This window comes from Phlebotomus papatasi, chromosome 3, assembly GCF_024763615.1.
Source record: "Phlebotomus papatasi isolate M1 chromosome 3, Ppap_2.1, whole genome shotgun sequence".
NCBI classification, from domain to species: domain Eukaryota; kingdom Metazoa; phylum Arthropoda; class Insecta; order Diptera; family Psychodidae; genus Phlebotomus; species Phlebotomus papatasi.
Window position 1 is genome coordinate 4988926 of NC_077224.1, and position 26115 is coordinate 5015040.

The following is a 26115-nucleotide window of genomic DNA, read 5'->3' on the forward strand; positions in this document are numbered from 1 at the left end:
ATTTTTACTTGGCCAAAAGAGATTTAGGAATCCAAAATAAATTGTCTAATTATTAAATTTGATTTTTACTAATAAGATAATAATTCCACTTACCAAAATATTGCACATAGGGTAATTGTCCTAATTCAAAACCATTTCCAGACGCTTTAACTTTGACAGAAGATTCATCACACTAAGTTCATATTTTTTTGAAGAGAATTACATAAATTTGCTCCTTGACTCTTCTAGAATGTTACTGTTTAGTGAAAATTATTTAGATATAATTTGAAAACGTCTTAAATACAAGAAAAATACGCGAGCGTAAAATTCTTCTATTGGAAACATATTAATCCAAATGGAGACAAGGGAAAGTTTCTAATTGGAGACAAACAGTGTAAGTGAAACCGCGACGAAAGTCTTCCAAAACTTTGTTGAGTTGCTCCTGAGTGCAGGATTTGTTCTTATTCCTGGTCTTTTTTCCTTTCCCATCTAAAATAATAAGAAAATCTCTCCAAAAAATCATATTTCCGGGGTTTCCTATTGAAGTATTTGCAGACACTTCAGAAAAACCCTTTTTGTTCACGAAATAGGTAATTATTTCATTTGAAAATTTCACGTATCGTTAACAATATTAAGAATAGCACTTCATTTATTTAAAACGATTAAACAACAGTCACTTCATTGTATTTTTCATTAGAAAACATGGTTGTTTAATAAAAAGTTCGATGGTGAAAACGTACACTTTTAATTTTTCTCAGAAATTTTTAAATTAATATTCGTGAATATGAATGTATTTGCGCTTTTTTTGGAGCAAAATTAACTAAATAATGAAAATGTGGTATAGAAAATATATAAATATAATAATTTAGTACTGTATTTATCGTGAAAACAATGATGTTTCCATTTGGAGCAGGTTTTGAATTAGCTTAATTTACCCTATTATGTGATATTATGTAATAAAATGACGCGTCAACGGTTTTATTTCGAATTTTTGATGCTTTCGCGAAATAAAATTCGCGGGATATTCAGAACATTGCCGCTCTGAATATGGATAGGAAAGTGAGCGTGTATGACAGCCTGCTGATACGCGTTTTGCAATAGTGTGCGAGTTTTAGAATGCTCAGTTGTTTGCATGCGGGATGCTCCCAGATTTTCTTAGTTTTTCGCTAATTTCTTAAATTTTTGTGAAAAAATAACATTCAAATTACTTAAAACAAATTATTTTTTAACATATAGTGATGAAAAACTAGTGAAAACAGTCCAAGAAATGGTTAAAATCGCTAAAAGAACATAACCTAAATTTGAAACATAACCTAATTTTGAAATGTCAAATGGACTCCGATATTTTACTTCGAAAATGGGGCCTAAGTTATTAAATAGGCCTTCGAAATCGGTAAATTTTGTTCTGTGATTCATGTGCAAGTAGTTTTCAGTGATTTTTACTCGAAATTAAGTCAATTTTTAATAGTTTTAACGCAATCAAAATACACCAATAACTCCCTGATAGTTAACTCTCGGACGGACTTTATGCAATAATGGAGCCTCATTTGCTTAGTAGATCGTCAATAAATGTTAGAAAAATGATTCCTTCGATCATCTAAAATAGGTTTTCAGTAATTTTAATGTTTTTTTTTTAATTTTAAAGAAATTAAGTAATTTTTGTGTAGTTTTGAATGACACAAAATACGTGAATAACTCCCGGATAGTTCATTCCCTGACGTTTTTTTTCCCACAAGGTTGAGGCTTAGTTGCACAGTTAATCGTGATTAAATGTTGGAAAAGTAAATCTCTGGATAGCCTAAGACGAATTTTAGTAATTAAACCCAGAAATTCAGTGATTTACTCTGCTAGATGTTATAAAATATTGCTTCGATAAATACAACATTGAATATATACCTCCGGGAAAATTTCAAAATGATGAACTGGAAAAAAAGATTTGGGGAATATCGCAAATATTCGGGATGCAATTATAATGTCTCATGCACTCAAGTCTTTGAAACAGAACGGAAAATTCGTCTAAGAGATGTTATGCAGGACAATCCTATGGTCATCTCGCAAATAAAGGAGAATAATGTAAACAAACAACTTGTGGACTACGTAAGGTAGTGCCAAGAAATTTTAAAAAGTGATTATTTGACCAGACGGCCTATCGATGACGACGCCAGAGATTATTTTGCAGAATTTGCTTCTCATTCGGCGATAAAACACATAAGATGCCAAGAATGAATATTTCTACTTATTGACGTAGAACATAATAATCAAAAGAACTATATGATGATTCTGGAGAGAGAAAATCTTGTTCATGCATCGGATGACGTAAAGTTTATGGTCTTTCACATGACCTGTAGTGTTGAAGAACTAGTGGAAAGCGACCGTAAATTTGAATTTTTCAAAGAAAATACCTTAAGTGCATTGATAGAAGTTACATTAGAAAGTGTTCGGTCGGAAGGTTTTGTAACTGATATTGAAAAATTATGTTCAGTATGTGGAGTTCTCAGTGAAAATATTGTTAAAATGGCCTTAATACCGATGGCGAATTTGCTTTTAAGCAATTACACAAAAAATTTGAACTCCAGCTTGGACGATAAAATCTCTGGCAAAGACAGACATTCTACCGTTTTTATAAGTCGCCGATAATTTTTTAAATAAAACTTGATTTCGACGGTTCCATTCCATACTATGCTATCTCAGAATGACAACATTTCAGGACAGCCATTTGAAGTTGGTGATTTCCTATGCTGCCCGTGTAAATTTTTTTCGAAAGTCTCAAATATCTCATTACCCGAACATCGGATGATCACCAAATTTTTACCAATTGTAGATCTCGGTTCCAGGAACAACATATCTCTCGGAGTAACATAAAGGTAAGTCGACTTAGCATAGTATGGAATGGAGCCGTCGATTTCATCTCCACTAAGGTTTTTCAATGTCTTTATTTTGCATTTCCTTTACAGCGTTTAAAGAAAAAAAATATCTAAAATGTATAATGCTTTAGGATAATAAATTTTGATAGAATTCGAAAAGTCTTATGATATAGTTCACAGGTGTGCAATAATCGTTGAAACCGAATAAACGTCAAAATAAGTTTGTTCTGGTAGCGCTTTGACCATTATTGACGTCCCGTCAAATCATTGCTCTACCTGCCGATTTTACTCGGAGGTTTTTTTGAATTTTAACGGTATATTCTAGTACATTCAGAGAAAATCTGCGGATTCTCGGCAGAATTTCTCCCTAGAAAATCTGCATAACCTCCATTACTTCACAAAAATATTGTTGATTTATGAAGAAACTGTAGAAGTTATAAAGAAAATTGTATGCTCTGCTTAACAAGCATTACCGAGTACACATTTTAGATAAGTAAAAAAACTGCGAGCAAAAATACTAATTTCTTAAAAATCGCCAATCGAATGATACAAAAACACGAAATTTTGGTCGACACTCTGTTTAAAGTTTTCACTTCACTTTTCTCTACTTGTAACACGGCGTCGCAGAATTCTTTATTTTATATAAACACCGTGATATCACTAAGAATAACTCTATAGAATTTTGCAAACTTCAGTGAAAAATTTTTCCATCTCTTCTGACACATCTTGTCTGGAAAGTCTGGAATGTAGAAAAAATCTACAGAATATCTACAGAAATTCGTCAGAGATTCGTCAGAAAATCTGCCGAAATATTCTGACGAATTTTGTCCCAAGCCCAAATAAAATTCGTAAGAATATCTACAGAATTTATCTGCAGATATTCTGTAGAGGTGTAGATTTTCTCTACAGAAATCTTAAAGATATCTGCAGATATTATTTGACGGGGTACATGTTTCATTTGACGTTTGTTCGGTTTTAACGGTTCTTGCACGCCTCTGATATAGTCATATTTCACCATGGAAACACGCAAATTGTTTTTTTTTTTAAGGAATTGCGCTTGCAATAAATGATGGAAAGTACGGAAAAAAATTTAAGAAAATCACACAAAATTATGTTAAAATACTTTTCTTTTAAAATTTTAAATATATTCCAACGACGAACGCATTGTGCTGCTGCACTGTGAACATATCAGAGCGGGAATGTTCTCTTGCACGTATGTGTGTAGTGTGACTTTGGCATCAGCAGGCTGTCATACACGCTAACTTCCGTATCCATATTCAGAGCGGCAATGGTCCTCTCATACAGAGTGAAAACTCTGTGTATGATGTACATTCCTATATTTCGCAAAATCGGGTAAATTTTGGTGGGATAGCCATGTAACGGCATCAGAATTGCATCACAGGTCATAAAATCTTCCTCTTTTAGACCTTTATTCCAAAAAGTGAATTATGCGAAAATGCATTTTAAGTCGAATACTGCGCTAAATTTTTATTACCATTATGCTCAGGAAGTTTATAAAACATCGTACAACTTATTGTTCTACAAATTGTGTTTTATTTGATCTAGTAAATATAATTAATTTTTTATGTTCTCCATTAACAATATTACTTAATAAATGCACTGTTGTGTTTTAATTTTAATATTTCGAAATGGCTAATCTGATTCTACGCTGTATGAAAGGCTATCTCCCTGGCCCTTTACGCTATAGCCTTGGCCCAAATCTTAACTTGTAATGTAAATCGTAAACAATTATAAACTACTGCATTCTGGCAAAATCACTAAAAAAAATTCTTTATTTTCTTTCGCCCAGATTAAGTATACATTCGATACATTCTAACATTATACGTGGAAATAGATATAAAAGTTGTGTAAACTTCTAATATTTAAAATTATGTAGTTGGTAGGAAACGTTCCAATAAGTACATTTTATAAGAAAAATTTGTTACTGTTTTCCTATTAAGACGGTTACAGGGATTTTCTTTTTAATGGAAATGCCATGCATGGGGGAAAACTCTAATAAATTATATATCAAAAGTACCATTAAGCATAACATTTCTGAAATATTTCGCATTAAAAACATTAAAAATTAACGATTAATTACCTCTTTGTCCTATTTGGCTGAGAGATTTTATTGAAACATTGAGGTTACGAGCAGTTTAACGTCAAAGGCCAAAAGGCGTATTTTGAATGTCAAATACGCAGAATTTTTTTTGTTAAAATAAAATTCAATTGCGTTCAGGAACTATCAAGTTTAACTTTTCACTGTAGAAGATCACACAGAATTGATCAGAGTCTATTTGAAGATATTCAAACAGATTTATTTGACACTTGAGTCAAATGACGAGACGGACGATACGTAGACTCTCACTCAATCGGCTCTTTTTCAATCGGGCGTCAAATTTTGTTGACAATTTTCACGCTTAATTATGAAGCTAATTCGCTCAAATTCGCTGTAGTTCTTCCTATTTTATCGTGATTCTTTATAATTGAGCGCTTTTTGTGGAATTTACAAAGGCTTTAACGCTCAATTCTATCGCTAAACCGGATGACATTTTGCCCCATATTCCCGATTGAGAGAGAGTCTACTGTACTTTACTTTGGCTAATGGACCCGAGTGAGTCCGACAGCCTTACATAAAATAGAAGAAGAAGAAGAAGGACGATATTCGCAGTAATTGCCGCGAGAGGGCAATTAGAACAGACAAAGAGACGAAAAAAACGATTGACAGGCTGTCAACAGCAGACTTGGACTAGACGCAGAATAAAATGGACGTAAATAAAGAGCTCAAAAGTTATTCAGAGTGTTTCAGTGAAAAAATAACAATAATGGAGTCTACAGAGTAAGAATCCTTTCAAAAGAACATCATCATTACCCAACCGGACGAGAAATATCAGAGCTTTCTCATTCAAGGTACCTTGTTTTTAAGTTCCATCGACATAACCTCATACTTCCTAACAATCTCTCAGCCAAGAGAATGAATTCGCAAATTCAATCAATTCAATCATTAAAAATCAATAATATTCCTATTGCTAAGAATCAATAGGAACAGATGTCCTTTAAATGGAAAAGAAATACAGTCAAATCACAATTTTTCTAAGGCTATTCCTCATCTCTTACTTCGATATGAAAGGCTTCGTCTCACTCTTCTCGAGATTCCCGCTCAGAGTCGGATCCGGTCGTCGTCTCTTGAAGAAGCCACACTTCCACATAATGAAGATGAGAATAATTAGCACCAGGATACCAAACACAATTGACACAATGTACACCCAAATAGGCACTGGACCATCTCCGCCCACATCCAGCAATTCCGGATACGCCAAAGTATCCACAGCTGCAGAATTATTTCCCCTTGGCTGTTCTATCCCATACAGTTCCGGAATGCTGATACTCGCCCTTGACACAATGTGAACCCGATCAACACGAGGATAGTCAGCGACAAGAGTTGAATTCCAGAGCCGGGCCTTAACATGGATATAAACTTCCGTTTTTCGTGGCATATTGTAGATGGCGCAGTGAATTTCTACACATTTGGCCGTCTTCCGGGCACAATCCATGTGCACCACGTCAGACTTCTTACCATCCTTGTCCACGAGGCTATCCGCTCGAATGACAACGGCATGATCTCTCCTCACGCGATTCACAGGAGCACTCTCAAACTTCGACGAGCCCATTGAGGATTTTTCATAGCTAGCAGCTGAGTACAAGGCGGATTTGTTATGTGTACGCCGAATATAGGGTTCTGGAGGCAGATCCTCATCCAAGAAACCACGTTGGAGATTCAGGGCACGCTTCTTAAAGCCCAGTGGATTAATTATCTTGTCACCACTCCTGAAGCACTCCCCAGATCCATTTGCACCTTCTATAGTCGGCTCTTCCTCAAGGTACAGAAGCCATTTGCCCTGCTCCTTGTCATTGGCCACCTGATGAGGCCATAAGATGCGAACGTCGACATAGGGAGCCTTCCAGGGTCCATCATTGTAAATCTGATATGTATGATGGACAACTGTTCCGACATCGTCAAAGTACTCCATTGCACTTTCGCCCTTGATTTCTCCACCGTAAAAGGACTGTTCCGGTCTGGCCCAGCCCTTGATGCTCACCTGAACCTGGAATGAAAAATATCTTACTGGTCAACAAACTTAAGCAAGAATAGACGACTCGTCGGATGCAAATGTGTTTGGACTCTGACCAGTCACAGTCTTTCAAACTAAAATAACAGCTATCTGGGCAACTGTACTTGAACATTTACGGAGACAATCAGGGTCAACATATCTATATCAAGACCAGTCAAGAAACAGCGCAGCCAGAGCATGTGTCAAGGAGATGGAAGGAACAGAGGGATTCTTCAAGTGACCCCTCAATGCAGCAGAATCTGGACTGGATGAATGTTGCTATAGCCATTCAAATCTTGAAAAACCACAAAGTTTCTGACGAAGACAACATCCCAGCAGAATTGACTAAATATCGAGGAGACAATGTTTAGCGACTGAAACGTGGCCACAGTTGTCCCAGTATGCTATTGCAAAGGCTTGCACCAGCCGTAGAGGATAAGCTGATCAGAGAGCAAGCTGGATACCGCTCTGGGAAATCGAGCTCTGGTTAGGTACTGAACCTCACTCAATTTATTGAGGACGGGTTTGAAGAAGGCAAAATCACAGGTGTTGCTTTCGTTGACCTCTCGGCAGCCTTTGACACAATAAACCACAGAATTCTCCTTTCCAAGATCTACAATCTTACAAATTACTACGGTCTTGCAAGGTTGATTGGGGTTCTTTTAGAGAATCGCAGATTCTTTGTTGAGTTCCGTGGTCAGAAAATCAGATGGAGATTGCAAAAAAATGGCCTGCCGCAAGGTAGTGTCTTGGCTCCAATCTTATTCAATCTACACAAATGATCAGCCACTGCCGTCTCCCTCCAAGGCCTTCTTGTACGCGGATGACTTGGCTCTAGCTGTTAATGCAAGCACGTTTCAAGACGTGAAATCCCAGCTTGAGACTTGCCTTGTTGAATTTTCGAAATTCTACAAGGAGAACCAACTAAAGCCAAATCCCTCTAAAACAGAGGTATGTTGTTTCCATCTTCGTCACAGGTGGGCCAAAACTCGGTTTAATGTAAGATGAGAAGGAAATATTCTAAAACACGATTTCACGACCAAGTATCTTGGTCCAAGGTTTTTTTCTGAACCGAAACATCTTCTCCATGGTCACAAGAAACCAAGAGCAGGCTGAAGTCTCGCAAGAGCTCCTTGCCACTCTGTCAAACCACTTGACCAATCTCCGGAGGAGGCCAGACTCAATCTGTGGAAGGAAGTCTTTCCACCAGATTTGGTCGAACTAACAAAACTGATGTTGGCAACCCCGCATGCCATTGACGTAGCCCGTTATTGGGCAAGACATGTGTGAATTTTATGCCTCGACACGATTAATAATAATAGTGAGTAAATAAGTAAGCCGAGAAAGAGGCGTTCGTCAACTTAGCCACTGCAGCGGGCAGAATGGGATTCAAAGTTAACGAGGGAAAGACAAAGTTCATAGCAAACGGCCCTGCGGCACCAAGATATCACCAGAATTTGAAGTCATCCAAAGCTTCAAATATGTAAAGTTAGAAGTCAATAAGCGAATTGCAACAGGGAATATGTGCTCCCTTGCTGCTTTAGGTCCATTGTCATTTGTGATTTAGAGGTAGTGCCAATGACCCAAGCTGAAGAGAAACCATCATTAATCTTCGAGAGGTGAATACTGAGACGGATCTATGACCTAATGAGGGAAACAATTAGTAGAGAGTACCATATCCGGACGAATCATGAGCTGGAACTTCTTTATGAGAAGGCAGATCAGGAAACAAACTAGGCTTTTTGTTCTTTTCATCGTTTTTCGAAGAAGCAATGGGAATGATTTCGATGGTGATCGATGAAATTTCGAACTTTGTTCGAACACTGAATTTAAATAGAGAATATTAACGGACTATGTGACATGGAACTGTCAAAAAAAGAGCAATTGACCGGGCAATTGCTTTTTGGTTTTCAAGGTATTTATATTTGGCCAATTATACTTAAATATCATTTTCTTTTTAAAGAAAATAAAGATGCCTATATACCTATTGAACAGTGAGTTTGAAGGGACAAAAATGAAAAGATTCCCCAGAAAACGATACAAGGAAATTTTGGACGGTGTCCTTAAGCAGATGGGGATGCTGAGGTGCTAAAGGAAGGTAGCAGAGAGTCGTCGGGACTGGAAGAGGTTAGTACGAGAGGTTCGGTCTTTGAAAGACACGTTGCAGCCTCCAAAGTATCTGTAATCAAGATATTTTTGGTCCTTCGAGCCGGATAGTTTTCTTTATCAATTTGATGTTTTTGATACATTATTCAAGGTAAGATATAACCTCTAAAGGATGCCGGAAAGGTAACAATAACCATGTATATGTGACTATGTGAAAACTACAAACCTTCTTCGCCACTTTCACATCCAACATCGTGGGAGGAAGCTCAGTTATTTGCTTGGAAGTTGAATTGGCCCAGATTCGGAAGTTCAGTCGTGGCACAGAGTCCTCCAGGCCGCTTGGATCGAAGCGCACCGTAACCTTGGCTACTCCATCTCGTTTGAGAGGATTCCCAAGGGTACATGCCACAATGGTCTCATTGAATCTGTTGCAGATGACCGTTCCTGAGCGAATGGCAGCGATGTAGGAGACACTTGGCTGATGCTGAATAAATAACTGGGCTTCGTACGCAGAGTCCTCCTGATTTGTCACTGTCACATTCAACTGAAGCTCATCACGCTCTCCCAGGACAAGAGTATACTGATTGTCCTCCTGCTGCAGTTCCAGCTCAGCAGAGACTTCGAGCTGTGACTCGCAGATGTCGTCGCTGCCACAATCTTTCTGGAAAGTCGCCTCAAACTTCCGATTAGCTTGAGCTTGATTGAGAATGGGATTCAGAGCAATGAGTCCAGAATCCTTCAGCCTTGGTTCCACAAATGTATAATTGAGATGGAATTTAATGGGACTCTGAATATCCCTTGTGCCTTCTTTGATGTACACAATTTCCTCAATACAATCCATCTGTCCATTGCTCTTGACCTGAATGGACCGGCGCACAATATTGCTGCGCTTCTTGAAGTCCTGACCAAAGAAGACTCTGCTGAATTTCTTCTGATTGTTGAAAGTCTCCGCCTCGATAATGTACTCAAGATTGAGATACTGGAATGAAGTGGACGTCTCCATCTGTTCAATCGCGCAGCACGCTCTAAATTGGAAGCACGTCAAATTAGTTCCAGGATCACTGCGACATCCTGCTTTGGCTGGATCAATATTCGTCAAATACGTTCCGTCAACTTGAGTTGTGATATTTGTAATTGGTCTGGCCAGGAGTACAATAGCAGCTGAAGAACTATAAGCTCCAATTAGAAGATCAGGATAGGAATTGTTGTCAACATCAATTCCACCTGAGAGAGAACTGCCAAAGGTCTTCAGAGATGATCTTACATTAGAAGCAGTAATGATCTGATGAGAAAATGCAAAAGAAAGAAACAAAGTTGGAGAGGCCATCAATTGGCAGAGTTTATGGATTTCTGCATGATTTTATGAAAAGATGCGCATGGCATATCAAAACGCATCAGCATTCCATGACGATCTTGCCTCAATTATCGCTGGATTATTCAGTCAATAAATTCATTGACACTAATTCCTGCACTTCAAGTGCATTGAAAATTGCATTAACCACGCGTTATGCATTTATTTAATGTTTAAACAACATTTAAATCAAATATAATTATTTTTATAGTTATATTTATAAATTTACCTTCAAGTTGGGATTTGGGATATCTTTACAAAATGCTCTCTTAAGGAGTATCGGAAATTATAAAATAGAATTAAACGGCTTTAGAAAGCGGACTATTAAATATTTTATCATTAAATACAAGATTATTAAACTTTTGAGATCCACTTAATCAATAAAAATCGAAAAGTTTGAACTAAGAAAATCGGAAAATCTAAAATTTCCATAATAATTAATTCCTAGTTGAGGTCCAATGATTTACAAAAACATTTATCAATTTGACTTCAATTGCCTTTCTACCCTTAATCTAGTAGACAAAACGATTTTTGTTATTTTTTTTTTTTTGGGAATTTTAATGACTATAGGGAGTTCCGGCTTAACCTTTTAAGGACGAGACACTTTTTACGGACCGAAAATTAACAATAAATATGAAACTCCTAAACGTAATCAATGATAAGTCTTACATCTAACATTGAAAAGTGTATTTCTTGCGTGTATAGGGACAAAAATAGTTCAAAAATTAAATTTTTTTGACAATACCGATGAATAAATAATTTACGCTTTAATGAAAAATATTACATAGGAGTATTGTAGTTTTTATTTCCAAAAGGAATTTGCTTAAAAAAATTGGAAGTATAAAAAATAAATAAAATCAATTATGAATTTGAGAATTGAAAAAAAAATCGTCGTTTTTTAGCTTAAATATAAACTACATACCAAGTAGCTAGAGACTTGCAAAAAATATTCTAGATTCCTTCAACCTTTTACTTTACAATTATATACAAATATTAGAAAAAAAATTACTTTAGGTAGTAACACTGAGAAAAAACGGGGGTGCGATTAACTTCTTTTTTATAACTTTAAGACTTTTTAGGTGTAAGAATATATCAGCATTTTTTAATGTTAATTCTACACCATTTTAATGATAAAATTAGCATGAAAAAGGGTGACTTTAACCCCTGATACACCTAAAGAGCATAATATTTACACTGATGTCGGATCAATAATGCAGGGTAAAATTAACATTTCCGGAATGTTATTTTAACTTTTTCGGATTTCTCTCAGTGTTGGCGCTGAAAATAGGCTCCAAAAATGTTTTGCATAGGGGGAGATTGTGCAGTTTCGTACGGAAAATTATGTCAAAGATTTAAGATTTTCCACTGAATTCCATACAAACCCTATTCAATTATACCACTATGTCAAAAAAAATCTCACTTATTAAGTTCATAATTCCGCCCCACAATATTCCTGGAAATCCTCAGATTTTCTTCTAGAGGAAAATAAAAATTTAGTAGCGATTTTTACGAAGCTTCCCTAGTTTGATCAGCTTCGTACCACTTTTGCCCAGCTCCGTAGGCCTCATTTTCTCCGGAAACATTACACTGAACACAAGAATTTGCGCATAACTGTCTAAGTGAAACCTTCATCTACTTGATTTTACCGTTTGTAGGAGGTATCACACATTAAAAAATAAATTTATGCTATTCATGCTACTACGTGTTTTTGTGACACTCGTAAAACCATTTTTGCACTGCTTTCTGACAGTCAGTTAAGTGCTCGGTTAGGTGTGATTACAGAATATCTCTTGAACATTACTCTTTCTGAATATATCAAACGACCGATTTAAAGTAAAATGTGGAAAATTCATCGTGAAAACAAAGTAAATTAGATTAAAATGCTCAAAACGCACCGCATGGGCAATGAAATTATCACATCTACTACAAGCATATTTAGGCTTTTCATGTTCAATTTGACAGAAGTAAAACAAAATCTGATCAAGTGTCATTTTGATGGGGAAGTGCGTGTTTTCCTTGGAGATTAATCGTGAAAATTGTTTAATATTCCAATTTTCTTGCGAAGTTATTCAGTGGAGTCTCTGGATGTAGGGTAAATTAAGCTAATTCAAAACCTGTTCCAAATGGATACTTTTCGCTACTCCAAATGGAAACGTCACTGTTTTCACGATAAATACAATACTAAATTATTATATTTATATATTTTCTATACCACAGTTTCATTATTTAGTTAATTTTGCTCCAAATAAAGCGAAAATCCATTCATATTCACAAATTTTAATTTGTTAATTTCTCAGAAATCGATCGACCATGTTTTCTCATGAAAAACACAATAAAGTGACTTGTTTATTAGTTTTGTTTAATAATTATGTCATATTTTTGGCTAATTTTAGTTAAATTAAGTGCTAATCTTTATTGTTAACGGTACATGAAGTTTTCAAATGAAATAATTATCTATTTCATGAACAAAAACGTTTTTTTAAAGTGTCTGGCAAATGCTTCAATAGGAAACCCCGGAAATATAATTTTTTTAGAGAGATTTTCTTATTGATTTAGATGGGAAACGAGAAAAGACCAGGAATAAGAACAAATCTTGCGCTTAAAAGCAACTCAACAAGGTTTTTGAAGCCTTTCGTCGCGGTTTCACTTACACTGTTTGTCTCCAATTAGAAACTTTCCCTTGTCTCCATTTAGATTAATATGTTTTCAATAGAAGCATTTTACGCTCGCGTATTTTTCTTGTATTTAAGGAGTTTTCAAATTATATCTTGTAATTCTCTTCAGAAAAAAATATGAACTTAAAGTGTTGAATCTTCTGTCAAAGTTAAAGCGTCTGGAAATGGTTTTGAATTAGGACATTTACCCTATGTATCAAATATTCCAGATCGGCGTACGCGTAACCCAAAACAGTGAAGAATTCTTAAAGTCAGTGGTCAATAATTTTAACAGATGTTTTTACGAGGCTGCAAAATTCAATTTTCCTGAGCTGCAAGTGTGGTGATTTTTATGAATTTTCCTTCACCCACAAAAACGACCCCTTCGAGCAAAAATTTTCACAGTAAATATTAATATGATAATCCCTCTATAACTTGATATATTGTTTCTTTTTTTTTCGGAAAGCCACTTCAAGTGTGCAAAAATACATAAAATATTACATGAGTTTTGGACCCAGGAAAAAAATAGAATATATGACCATGGATGAAATTCATTTAAGTAACTTGGAAAAAAACAAATTTTACGAAGCTGCAACATTACGAAGCTGAAAAACCTTCCCCTACATCACGGCGTTTCCATAACTTATACCAAAGATATCTCCTGTGGGTATGCAAATTTCTTGCGTCACTGGAATTAATTCGCGGGTCTTTTTTTCGGTCCCGAAAACTTCATTCAAAGCGGAACTCCCTGGATTATGGATATTGTTCTGTTAACAAACTCTAACGTTTATCCCTCGAAAGGAAATTGAAAATTTAACAAGGACGGGAAATACATAATGTAATTTAGAAAAGAATTGTATAATGATACATTTAAAAAAATATAAAAAAAACAAGACAAAAATCTTGAAATAAACAAATATATTAAGACAATACTCAAAAAAAAATAATATTACTTTCAAGAAATATTTAAAATTATAATTTAATTTTAAATAAGGAATTATAAATTGTATTTTGATAGTAATGGTAAATAAAAATACTATAAATATGACTAATTTATAATTTCCGATACAGTCTTAAAGATTTAGTGTGCAATGTATAATGGGTTTTCTACAGTGATTATTACTACTCCATCATTAATACTTTCGAAAATAATAAAAACACATTCTGACAACGTTATCGTTTTATGTGATACCCATAAAACGCATGAAACACTCTGGAATGCCCCTTTATTCATTTTGTCTCAAAAAGAAATGAGAGTGAATGGAGTATTGAGATTTATTTTCGTTTCAAGATGTTCTTCTTTAACCCCTCTTGAAATCATCCATCATAATGGATAACAAGAAAAATAAAATAATACCAATTTCTCCTAAATAAACACGATTCATATTCAATCCAATTGAAGCAATATAGTATCTGTTTTCACTTAAGAGTTCATTTAAAAATGAATAACTTGCCTATTTTTGTTGCCAAAGGCAGGAAATACTTACTTGACTGGGTTTCCTATTGAGACCATTTTCAGATCCCAGATAAATATACACCACTCCGTCATTTTCATAAGGAGCCCCAATTGCAACATCCTCAAAGCCATCCTTATTGATGTCTCCCAGATTGGCCAGGGCCAGCCCAAATCGAGATTCCAATTTTCCGGTGAGTTTTAGCTTTGGAATTGCGGGAAGTCGATGATTTTCATTTTGATAAATGTACACAGCACCACCTTCGTCGCGGGAGAAATAAAAGGGTGCCGACACGAGTAAATCAGGAAGTCCATCCCCATTTACATCCGCAGTGGCAAGTTCGTAGCCAAAGCTCGATGCAAATTGCTCACCGTCGAGGACGGCAGTTAAATTGATGGGATTGGACGTGGGTGGGTCTCCCTTTGAGAAAATCATTACTTGACCATGGCCGGCGGACCTCGGGGCGCCGGCGACATAAGACATATGAGGACCAAAGTATCGGCCTCCAGTCACTGCCATACCCAAGTAACTGTACTTGTCCACAGGTGAGGAAGCGTCGGTATGCGGAGAGTAGTAGTTGGTTTTATCCCTTGTCAGGTACTCTCCTCCAACCGAAATCACAAAAATCATTCCACGCCAAGTCAGAGGACCTGCCATAAATAATTGACAATATTCCTGTCTTAGCGTCATTTAGGAAATTTTAATGGAAAATGAACAAGATAACTAAGACATTTTATAAGGAAATTGCTAAGGCGCAAGTCAAAAAGAACTCTTAAGCCTTAGGAAAATCATCCTGAAAATTCAAAAAAATCAAATTTTTATTCTTAAAAACGGTTTTACCCTTTTTTAAGGACATGTGGGACACCGGTGTCCCAAAAAAAATTGTCTATAAAAAGTTATTTTATCCTCTTCTAAATAGTGCGAAAAATTAGTTTTTATTTTTGGGACACCGGTGTCCCATTCATTCTTAAAGAGTTAACCTGAGGCCCAATTTTTGAAATTCTCACTCGCACCCGCGAGCTCTTTAGTGGCCGAAAGAAATTGACTCGCACACCCCGGAAATTCTTAAGTACGTGCAACGAGTACTTTATGTTATAAAGAAGTCGTTACAGAAGGATTTGAATCTACCAGGTGTGCGAGTGGATTTCTCTCGGGCACTACCCAGCAAAACTTCGATCTGCAATTCTGCCCTTTTGAAATTTTAACGTTTCTTGTCATTCAATCGGATACTTCGTGTGGCTTCGGGATAGTCGTGCGACTTCGTGAGCATCGCGAATTTCTTTCGTGTTTTCTAACCATTTCCTTCCCCTTCGTATTTTCTATTATGGCTGATTTAATAATATTGTATTATAACATTATAATACATTATAATAATAACATTATAATAATATTGTAAAAAAAGAGAGTATTCACGTAAAATTGTTGAATAAAAATAGAATTTTAAATAAATTGAAATACATATTTTTATGTAGTTAAAATAATTTTTAGAAACATTAGAAAGGGTAGAAGAAATGTAGAAATCATCTAAATACTCTAAAGAAATTCTGCCGATAATTTTAAACTATTCTATAGAACTTCTGCAGAAAATTCTGCAGAATTTTCATACAACGATCGGATCCACCTTAGAACAAAATTCTGCAGAAATTCTGCTGATTTTTCGGCAGTTAGTAATTCAAATCTGACGAATTTCTGCAGAATTCTGCAGAATTTGCCGGGTGGGTAAAGAGCTCGCGGGTGCGAGTGAGAGTTTCAAAAATTGGGCCTCTGCTTAACCCATTAAGGACGAGTGGGACACCGGTGTCCCAAAAATAAAACCATTTCTTCTGACTATAGTAAGGTGGGGTAACTGGATCGTTTTCCGAAGAGTGCTACTTAAACGCTTGTTTTTGGACTGATTAAATTCTTTTTTACTTTTTCTAAATCCATGGAATTATTCACTGTTTCATTCAAAAACATAATATAAAAAAAATATCAAAAATATTAAAGAAAATTTATAAAATAATGATAATACTGAAATAAGTCAACATGCACTAACTGGGTCGCCTTTTCGCTAATTCACTTTTAATTAAACCTTTGGATTTAAAATACTTTTTCACAAGGAAAAAACAATAAATGTTTTCAATCAATTGTCATTAGCGAAAATATCACTGCTAGAACATTTTTAGTGAAGAACCCAGCTGGCACAAGATTGAAATGAGTCGATTACACTCACTTATTTAATGGATAAAAACACGCCCCTGGCAAGTTGCTTAAAATTTGAAGCCATTTTCTCATATTTCGATTTAAATTTATATAGGATTTATTTTGCATTCGCGACCGTTACGCTAAATATCTAAAAAGTGAGAAGTTTTTCGGTCTTATAAGATATCTTTCCATATGGAGGGATAAATATACTAATTTTTTGTTTAAATAGATTTTTTCCTCGGAGCACTGTGAGCTGAGTCCGAGATCAATTTAGGAATTGAATTCAAATAGCTCCATATAAAAAAAATTAACTTGCCACATGCTTGGATAAAAATATTATTTTTGCTTTTTCTCAAACTTGAATAGTTATATTATGTTACTGTAGTGACCAGTTACGGAAATAAAAATAAAAATATTATTATAAGTGGATTAGTCATAAACGATCCAAATAGCGAAGCGCCCGGATTAGCACACTTGACTATATAGTTTTCGCTTTTTTTAAAGAAAATTTTATGTGAAATTCCAACAGGGAATCGAAAAAAACAAACAAAGCATAAGTGAATTTTCACCTTATTTTTCTTTACAATACCACTTTACAATAATTCTAAGTTTTATATTATTTAATTTTTAATCATTATTTTAACATTTTCACGTATTTTTTACGATTTTTTCGAATCATGACAAAACTCAAAAAATGTTAGCATTTTTTAAGTTATGTAGTATAAGTCATTCAAATGTTCATTTCTGATGCCAAGTCCATATAAAAAAGGAGCATTTTACGCCAATCTGGTATTCTACGCCCATTTTTTGGTTTTCTCCCTATTTTTCAAATAATAAAAAAATTGTCAACTGGGGTTTTCCGCTAAACAAAAGCTAATTAAATTCTTTATACATTCGTGTCATCATTTTAGCATAATATTGAATAGAATTCCTACTATGAAGCTATAAACTTAAAATTAGAATAAAATGCCAAACTTTATAAACTTATATAAACTTTGGGTTTTAAAGTGTTTACAATTCGTATACACAATATAAGTACAGTAGAGTCTCTCAAATCTGAATCTCTCAAATTCGAACGACGTTTGGATTCAAAATGTCAATTGTGAGGTTATGTTAGAAAGTTCGTATTCTTGATGATTGAAGATCATATTTATGTGCTTCTTCCTGAGTGTTTACATACATTATGGTCGTGTAAAATGAAAAGGAAGTATGTTACCACTAAGACTTGCGAGAAAGTACGGGAATTTGATTCAAAGTACAATTTAATCTCACACAAATTTCGTTAATTTTGAAAAAATCGTTAGAATTTGGGAGGTGAGAAATGTCAAAAATACCCCCCGAGCGTTCGAATTTAAGAGACTCTACTGTAGTGCGTAAAGGGAAAGATATTCAAACAATTTTGACAGATGATGCGTGATCAGCCGGGACTTTTTGGCAGCGTGAGAAAAAATATCACAACTCAGAAAATGTTCCAATAGTTAATAAAATATACATTTTTTTGTGAAATTGTTTTGGAAATAAGATAGATATTATCGAATCCTTTCGTTTGATGTACAATATTAAGAAAGTGAAGTTAAATTAATTGATTTATTAGCGAATACAAAGCTCAGCTTTAACCCATTCCTTACCATGGTGTTATACATCATACGCAAATTAAGTGATTTTAGATTATTTATTCCTGGCAAATTGTTATCCGAATTGTGCTGTCAGGAATCCATTCCCGATAGCAGTTGAATGGAGTTTATGACGCGCGAGTGTTATGCGCACAAAAAATGATTTTCTAGCGATTTTATTAGCACTTTTAATTAGATTTTGCAAGGAATTTATTAGGGTAAATCTAAATAATATATTAAAGTAGTGAAAAATTGGTATCTTCCAAAGTATTTTCAAGAAATAAAGTGAAATAAAATTGTCAAAAAAAAACAGACGCTAGGGTGGCGTCGTCTCTGTTTTTCGGGCTCCCAAGAAGTATTTAATAGATAAACATTTTTTCTTAAAAAAATGATTTTCAATCTGTAAGAAACTAATTCAAAAAAATATGAATATTCTGTCTCAAGTATTTTTAATACATTAACTGAATGGGTTAAATCGCTCCCCAGTAAAGTTGGCTATTCACGAGTTATTCGTTTTATATTCTGTCTCGTCGATGTGATATCGAAGTCCCACTTTAGTCTGACGAATATCATACAAATAATGCGTATAACTTTCTAGTTTGTTCCAGCCGGGATGTGTCAAAGTGACAATAACACGTTTGAAAGCTGGGACAACTTCACTAGCTTTTTATTAGAAATTTTCACGTGAGAAACAAGTGCTTCAGAAAAATGTGAAGAAAAATTATTGTATAATGTCTTCTGACTACAGAGATGATTTTAGTGAGAGCTTTAGGCTTCAGGTTAATCATTTACAGTCCGTATAATGTTATTACCTCAATATTATCAGTGAGAGGTGAAAAATTTCTGTAGGCTACAATTTTCAACCGATCTTCATGAAAATTTGGGAAAATGATCTTCAATTAATGCCAAATGAACTAAAAATAATTTTGGTGCAGTTAAAAAGTTGATAAAATAGGTTTTGGCCGCAACGGCCCCACTGTGAAAAATATAAATTTCAAGGTAGCCTCAAACGTGTTCAAAGGCAGACCATGCAGGCTGTCATCCCTGTCATCGTACAAATTTACATCATATTTTACAGGTGTTTTACAAGGAAAAACTGGGGACTTGTAAATGCTAAATGGGGCAAACCTAGAAGCTGAGTGAACAAGAGAATTTTTGTTCTGAAAGACAACCACCAATTCTAACAAGGTATAGATGATATCCTGGTCCAATTCTTCTGAGATGACATGATAACTTCTTTTCGATAGTATCGACTGTCGATTATAAAAATTTTAACTTTACTAACAGTCACATTTTTTTAAGAATGGTACAATAAGTAGTCCAATAATGTTATCTTTTATATTCACTCAAATTTTGCATCCAATTTTTTTTTCTTTTTACGTTTTTCTCATGCCTTTGTTTTTTTAATCTTAATGATCAGTATAATGTAATCACTTTTATCGAATGAACCTCATCTCCAAATCGAATTTGCATGCATTCCAAGTTGGCTCAGTTTTTTATTTGCGCATATTAAAACCCATACCAAAAAAAGATAAAAATCCTTCTATCCTTGTAGAACTTCTTTTTTTATTTCTTAATAACTAAAAATTATTCCACAGTATTATTTTTTTGCATCACTTGATAAAACGATAAAGTTGAATCCGTTTTTGTTGTTGCTGTTACTTTTTTTTTGGTAGAATCGCTTGTGTCTAATCCTGCCCCATACTTTTTAGAATGTAGTTGACAATTAGGGCAAAAATGGCCAGCACCAAGATAACAATGACATTGGTACCCAAACTGCCCCAGGTGCCTCCTTGGGTCCCCTGATTCACGCAAAGTGGCTGATGATGAACCGGAGCTGCTTGAGTCTCCTCTGGGGCATCACCTCGCTCCCTAATGACTTCCTCAATTTCTGCACAGACTTCTGGGAAGAGTTCCTTGAAGATTTCATTGCGCAGATTGAAGGTCAGGGAATTGCGTGCAAAGCGTTCCTTCTCGTAGCTGGTGCTGTCAATGGAGCCCAGCGTTGGGGTGCTCTCGAGCATAAAACTGAGGAGCCCCGTAAGAATTGTGGCAACGCTCCAGGCAGGATTCCAGCTGTCCGGATGGAAGTCCGAGATGGAGAGGCAGAGGCGTGTATTGGGCTTAAATCGGCCATTTGGGGTCAAGATGTAGATGGCGGGTGGCCGGAATGGGAAGTCCCTGAGAATGGAAAAATGATAGACTTTCAAGAACAACTTTAAGATAAAAAAAAACAATATAAATTAATTTACCTGGGAAATAGAAGCTTGCCGTGGTAGTAGCCTCCAAGGTAGGGAGTATCCTCGGGGCCCTTGACAACAAAGTGCCATTCGAGGATATTGGACGGCAGCGGTTCGGCCGAAATATAGGGCACAGGATCTCGCTTGAGGCGCATATAGTCCTGCTTTAGGCGCGAGGCTGCCGTGGGTTTTCGATTGATTGGCATCCTGGGCACCAGACGTCCATTACGCTCATCAACTCACAACCATTAGCACTTTTTGTGTGCTCTACCGCGTTATTAAATGTGTCTTGTGTTCCTCTTCTTGTTTCCTCCACTTGTATGTCCAGTAACACACTTTCAATCTTTTTCCTTTTTCTTTTTCACAAAATTCAAAGTTCAGCACAAAAACGCAGCAATTTATCTCTCTTCTGAAATACTGACTGACGTGTCCGACTGTCATTTATTTGTCATACAACAGTTGCCAACCCCGCCCGACCCAATAACAAAATGACAACAGAGTAGGAATCACAAGATAGAAAATTCCATGGACTTTTCCAATAATCTTCCTTCAGAAATTCCACACCATTTTTCATTGAATATTTTCCAAGGAAATTCTTATGAATTTATTTGTGGAATTTTTCAAGCGAATTTCCGTGATTTTTTTTTATAAAATAAAGTATAATAATCAATAGTGTGAACAAAAGTCATTGACAATATTTCTCTCAATTTTTTACTTACCCTTCAAATTTAAACATTTAAATTTAAATGAAGATTTTTGTTAACAATATTCTATTTTTAATACATAATATTTGTGTGATTATGGAGATTAATATAGATTTTTAATTCAATTCAATTAAATTTTCTATGTTGTATAACTGTTTTCGAAGATCGTAACATTTTCTCCGATAAAATCGTTACAATTCGAAAATTAATGATAAGCCTAGATCAGCTTATTATAGGTGAGATTCTTAACATGAGCCAATATTCAAATGCATCCAACTTCGATTTAATATTAATAATAATATATTTCTGATTCATGTCCCTCTACAAAGATTAATACAATAATTGGGCTGTATTTGAGGCCGAGGTTGAGAAATATTAGGGTGGTGTAACCACATTTTGCCACGTTTAGGAAAAACTGAAACCTTTTATAAAGTAACTGAAATTTGAAGCAAAGTTAAGGCGTATAGGGTGCAGACATCACTTATGGCCACATTAAGGATATAATCTGCTTATATCTGTTGATCTTTTTGACCAATTAAAGCGAAATTTTCAAGAGTAAATTCTTTCATGTAGTTTCTTTCGATATATTCAAATGAATTTACTAGGAAAATCCCTCAAACCCCGGAAAATATGTGGTTTGTCCCAACCATGTAAAATTCATAACTTGTGGCCTCTTTTACGAACTTATGGCCACTCGTGGAATAACTTATGGCCACATTTTCAAATGATATAAAACAAACTTAGTAATAAAATTATTTTAATAGAAAAGAAAGGAAAAGCATTTTAGACACTTTCGTAGGCTTTTATTGTTTTTTTTTAACAAGTTTTTCGTAGATTTTCATAGATTTTACTCATAATAGTAGCAGACTACTAACATTGATTCTGCGCACAGTGGCCAGTAATCCAACTTGTCTTTCGTGATGGAAAAACCACGTTTGGTTGCATGAAGAACCCACCTCACAACATCCTCCTCTGTCTGTTCTCTTTTGGACACTATGAAAGCCTCCGTGATCAAATGTTTCTCCCGGAGAGTGTCCGAAGACTTTAATGCAAATTTTGTGTGGGGATTGGGATATAGCTGAAATGGCTGGTCTAGTCGTGGTCACTCTATTCTCAATGTTTGTCAATACTTCTTGCATCCTTTGAGTTCAATAATGGGACTTTCCTTTTTTTGTATTTCTTATTGTTCTAAGAGGAAAAAATAGAAAAAAGTTAAGTTATTTACAACAAAATGCAGGTTCATGGAAACAATAAATAAGATCAGACACACTACTCATTTATAAACAATTTTATATTACAATTTCCACACTTACCTTAAATTATATTAAATATTTGCTAGAAAACTCAGATTCACTGTATCAAAATAACACAACTGTAAACTTGCTAAGCCAAATATCTGTAAGGGCGCCACACGTCAAATGCTGGGACCATAAGTTAATAATCTTATCAAATTTGACATAACTTATGGCCTTGTCTTTATTTTATATTTTGAGTTTAAAAAATTATTAAAATCAAGTGATAAATGAAAATATAGTTACTAACAAACTAGTTTTGAAAAATACTACTAAATATTCTTAATTGAAGATATAAAATTTAGACATTAAAAATTGTGAGGTCGTTAGTAAATTTCTTAACGACTTGACGTATATTTGACCGTCGGGCGCATCAATGAAATAATTCCCACAAAATAATTAAAATTCTACCGAAATATAAAATCAGTTTAAAAGTTCCATTTAATGATAGCACATCAAATACTCCTAATTTTGTAGTTCTCCGAAATTAATTTGTGGGGAAAAAATTGAAGATATCTGCGAAGTGCCACAAGTAATAAATTGGCCATAAGTAATGCCGCCACCCTACATGAAAAAATTCCCCAGCGCATGACATGAAATCAGTCGTTAGGCTTTGGATTTTGTTTTTTTCATCGCCGTCGTTTCAAGAGAATTTACTTAGCTTTCTTTTGGCAAAATTCTTGTTAAAATATATTGATTTTTGACTGAGTAATTTCAAAAAGTTGGAGAGCATGCTAAGATTGAAAGTTGACAATAATCTCAAAAATCCAAATGCGAATTATGCTAAAATCGCGAAATTGACCGGGAAGTGTTCCCCTCCACTGTCCGGAAGATTTAATTCAGTTCAAAGAAGTTAGAACTGTAGCTCATGACCATGTCACATATTAGATTAATATTAAGATTAATACTTTCTGAACTGCGAGAATGCCAACAAAGGATAGCAAGTGTTTTATCTTGCCTCTCTCTTGTGTCTCGCTCGAAAACTGACCGAATCACAATTAGAACGCATGGAAAATTGCTCGAATTGCCTGTACTACGATTAACCGCAGAGTCACATATAAGATTAATATTAATATTAAGAAAAGCCTGAGAGAGAGGTATATAGTATTCAAAATTCAAATGGGATATCACGTGTGTTAGAAAGAGTACACTCTAGTGGAGTAATACGATGAGTAAGATATTACTGTTCGTATTAATTGCTTTCTGAATCGTATTACAGGCAATTCGAGCAATTTTCCATGCGTGCCAACTGTGATTCGGTGAATTTTCGAGCGAAACACAAGAGAGAGGCATGATAAAACATTTGCTATCTTTTTTTGGCATTCTTGCAGTTCAGAAAATATTAATCTTAATATTAATCTTATATAATATAAACAAACAGTAATATCTTACTCATCGTATTACTCCACTAGAGTGTACTCTTTCTAACACACGTGATATTCCATTTGAAATTTTGCATACTATATACCTCTCCCTCCGGCTTTTCTTAGTATTAATATTAATCTTATATGTGACACCGCGGTCACATATAAGATTGCTCCAAGTATCCTTGCACCAAGATATGTTTTCAAAAATGAAAAGTTTAATCACATTCAGGTTTTAAAGAGCCCTAACAATAGCTGCTTCCAACTTTTCATTAAAATAGCAAGAGAACAAGGAAGGAACCTCCACGCGTATTTAGGGCTTTTTCGGAACTAAATCGGTGCTCCTGGACAGTCCCCGGGGACTGACTAATCCTTCCACCACGAGGCTAAAACTGAGTGTCGAAAAAAACACACGAAAAAACTCGATACGATTAATAATTAAAATATAGCGTCATCAAATTGTCACATTGGAGTTTCATTACAGATTTAAGAAGTTTAAAAAATATTTTCCGAAATGCTTTTGTGAACTTTAAGATAGTAAAAGTATCAAGTTAAAAAAAAACTTTTCATCCAAAATAATCCTTTTTCTTTGGTAATGTTTTTAATCTTCTGTTACACCAAAATTTAGAAATTCGGACTTTAATCATGATATCCGCCTTTAGGTTAAGTAATTTACCTAATTCACGTTAAGTATCTAATTCACTCATCCGCATCTTTCTAAGATTCAAAAGTATCAGTAATTTATAAGAAATCAATATTTAATCACTTTATTTTTAGTTGAAAATAAAAAAAAACGTTTTTAAGAGAAAATTAACTAAATTACTATATACTTATCTGCAATTTAATTACCAACCTGGTGATCCTAAGACAAGAGTGTCATCATCCAAAAGAGCACCAGATGTCCCAGCTTGACAGTACCCAAAGTCTTCGTGAGCTCTGGCAAAGAAAACACAATCATTGAAACGAGAAGATAATGGAACAAGTGCTACGCAGCACAAGAGACAGAGATAACGCAAGTCGACAGCTTTATTGACATTTACGGTGAATCGCAAATTTATGGTGAAAGAATTGTAGAAAATTGTATTCTCTCACCTGGCTGTGCTGCGCCCTTTGCACGGCTCATAAATCTCATCAAATTTGAGATCATTGCTGAGAACATAGCACAGTCCTTGTCCAAATCGAGATTCTCCCATTATGGCAATGTACCGATGAGCGCAAACTAACACTTTGCCACTGGCCCCCTGTGACCTCACCGTAACTCCCATCCATTGATCATCCTTGAGTTCATCTGCCCAAATTGGTGGCGCAAGACTTTCTATGGTATCCTCATCGTCAAAGGCTACGATAAGCACGGAAATTGCGAGAAAAATATCGTAAATTTCAAATACAAAACACAAAAAATAGCATTTCCGCTATCGGAAACTAACAGGCGCATTCAACATTCGTGATTTTATTTAATAACAACGATGTATGCAAATCAATCTTTGATTTTAAATAAAATTTACAATTTCTGTTTCTACATTTTTTATTAGAAAAGTTTAAAAAGTTAAACAAAATTTAAATTAAGGTCACGTTTAGACGGATAGGCTTTAATTCGAAATGTCGCTTTCGAAATGCACAGAGCTCTTCGATATTCGAATGATTGGGACCGAAAATGTCACGTACAGTAGAGTCTCCTAAATTCGAACGCTTGGGGGGTATTTTTGACATTTCTCACCTCCCAAATTCGAACGATTTTTCAAAACTAACGAAATTTGTGTGAGATTAAATTGTACTTTGAATCAAATTCCCGTACTTTCTCGCAAGTCTTAGTGGTAACATACTTCCTTTTCATTTTACACGACCATAATGTATGTAAACATTCAGGAAGAGTGGTTTTTTACTTATGTGTTGAAGCTTTTTCGAGCTATATAGTAACCACAACTAATATGATATAGTTATTACAACCAATAAGATGGGTATCAACTGCATTTATTTAGTTATTGGAACTAATATGTTATAGTACTCGTTACTAATCTAATTTAGAAGTGGATTATTAAAGATAAGTGACCTATAGGGTTATCAAAAAGCAATAAAATTGCCTTTGAGACCTTCGGAAACTGGGATAAACCACTAATTCGAAGACCGCTTAAGAGATATCCATTTCTTGCCTTCGACGACCCTCCCCGTCCCCCATAAATTTATATTATATAGGACCG

General features: G+C 35.0%; 2 protein-coding genes across 2 annotated transcripts in view; both read right to left on the reverse strand.

The window, feature by feature from the left end:
- Window positions 1-4304: 4304 nt before the first annotated feature.
- LOC129806530 (integrin alpha-PS1) overlaps window positions 4305-26115 on the reverse strand; it is a 57573-nt gene continuing 35762 nt past the window's right edge. The window contains exons 4-8 of the mRNA XM_055855174.1: window positions 25010-25256; window positions 24771-24853; window positions 14554-15170; window positions 9288-10343; window positions 4305-6949 (exon numbers count right to left, since the gene is read on the reverse strand). Of these exons, the coding sequence (XP_055711149.1) occupies window positions 5957-6949; window positions 9288-10343; window positions 14554-15170; window positions 24771-24853; window positions 25010-25256 (2996 nt within the window). The 3' untranslated portion in view covers window positions 4305-5956. The remainder of the gene's footprint in view (window positions 6950-9287; window positions 10344-14553; window positions 15171-24770; window positions 24854-25009; window positions 25257-26115) is intronic.
- Window positions 19867-21011, reverse strand: LOC129806561 (ubiquitin-conjugating enzyme E2 J2). The gene is made up of 2 exons (XM_055855240.1): window positions 20570-21011; window positions 19867-20498 (listed from the first exon to the last, which is right to left on the reverse strand). The coding sequence occupies exons 1-2, from the start codon at window positions 20761-20763 to the stop codon at window positions 20006-20008; spliced, it is 687 nt and encodes a 228-aa protein (XP_055711215.1). The 5' UTR covers window positions 20764-21011; the 3' UTR covers window positions 19867-20005.

Excerpts from the sequence above, each read along its gene's own strand:
- LOC129806561 (XM_055855240.1), bottom strand. The coding sequence starts at position 20,763 with ATGCCAATCAATCGAAAACCCACGGCAGCCTCGCGCCTAAAGCAGGAC. Across the intron at positions 20,499-20,569 it reads GGCAAGCTTCTATTTCCCAG|GGACTTCCCATTCCGGCCAC; the intron begins GTAAATTAATTT and ends TTCCATTCTCAG.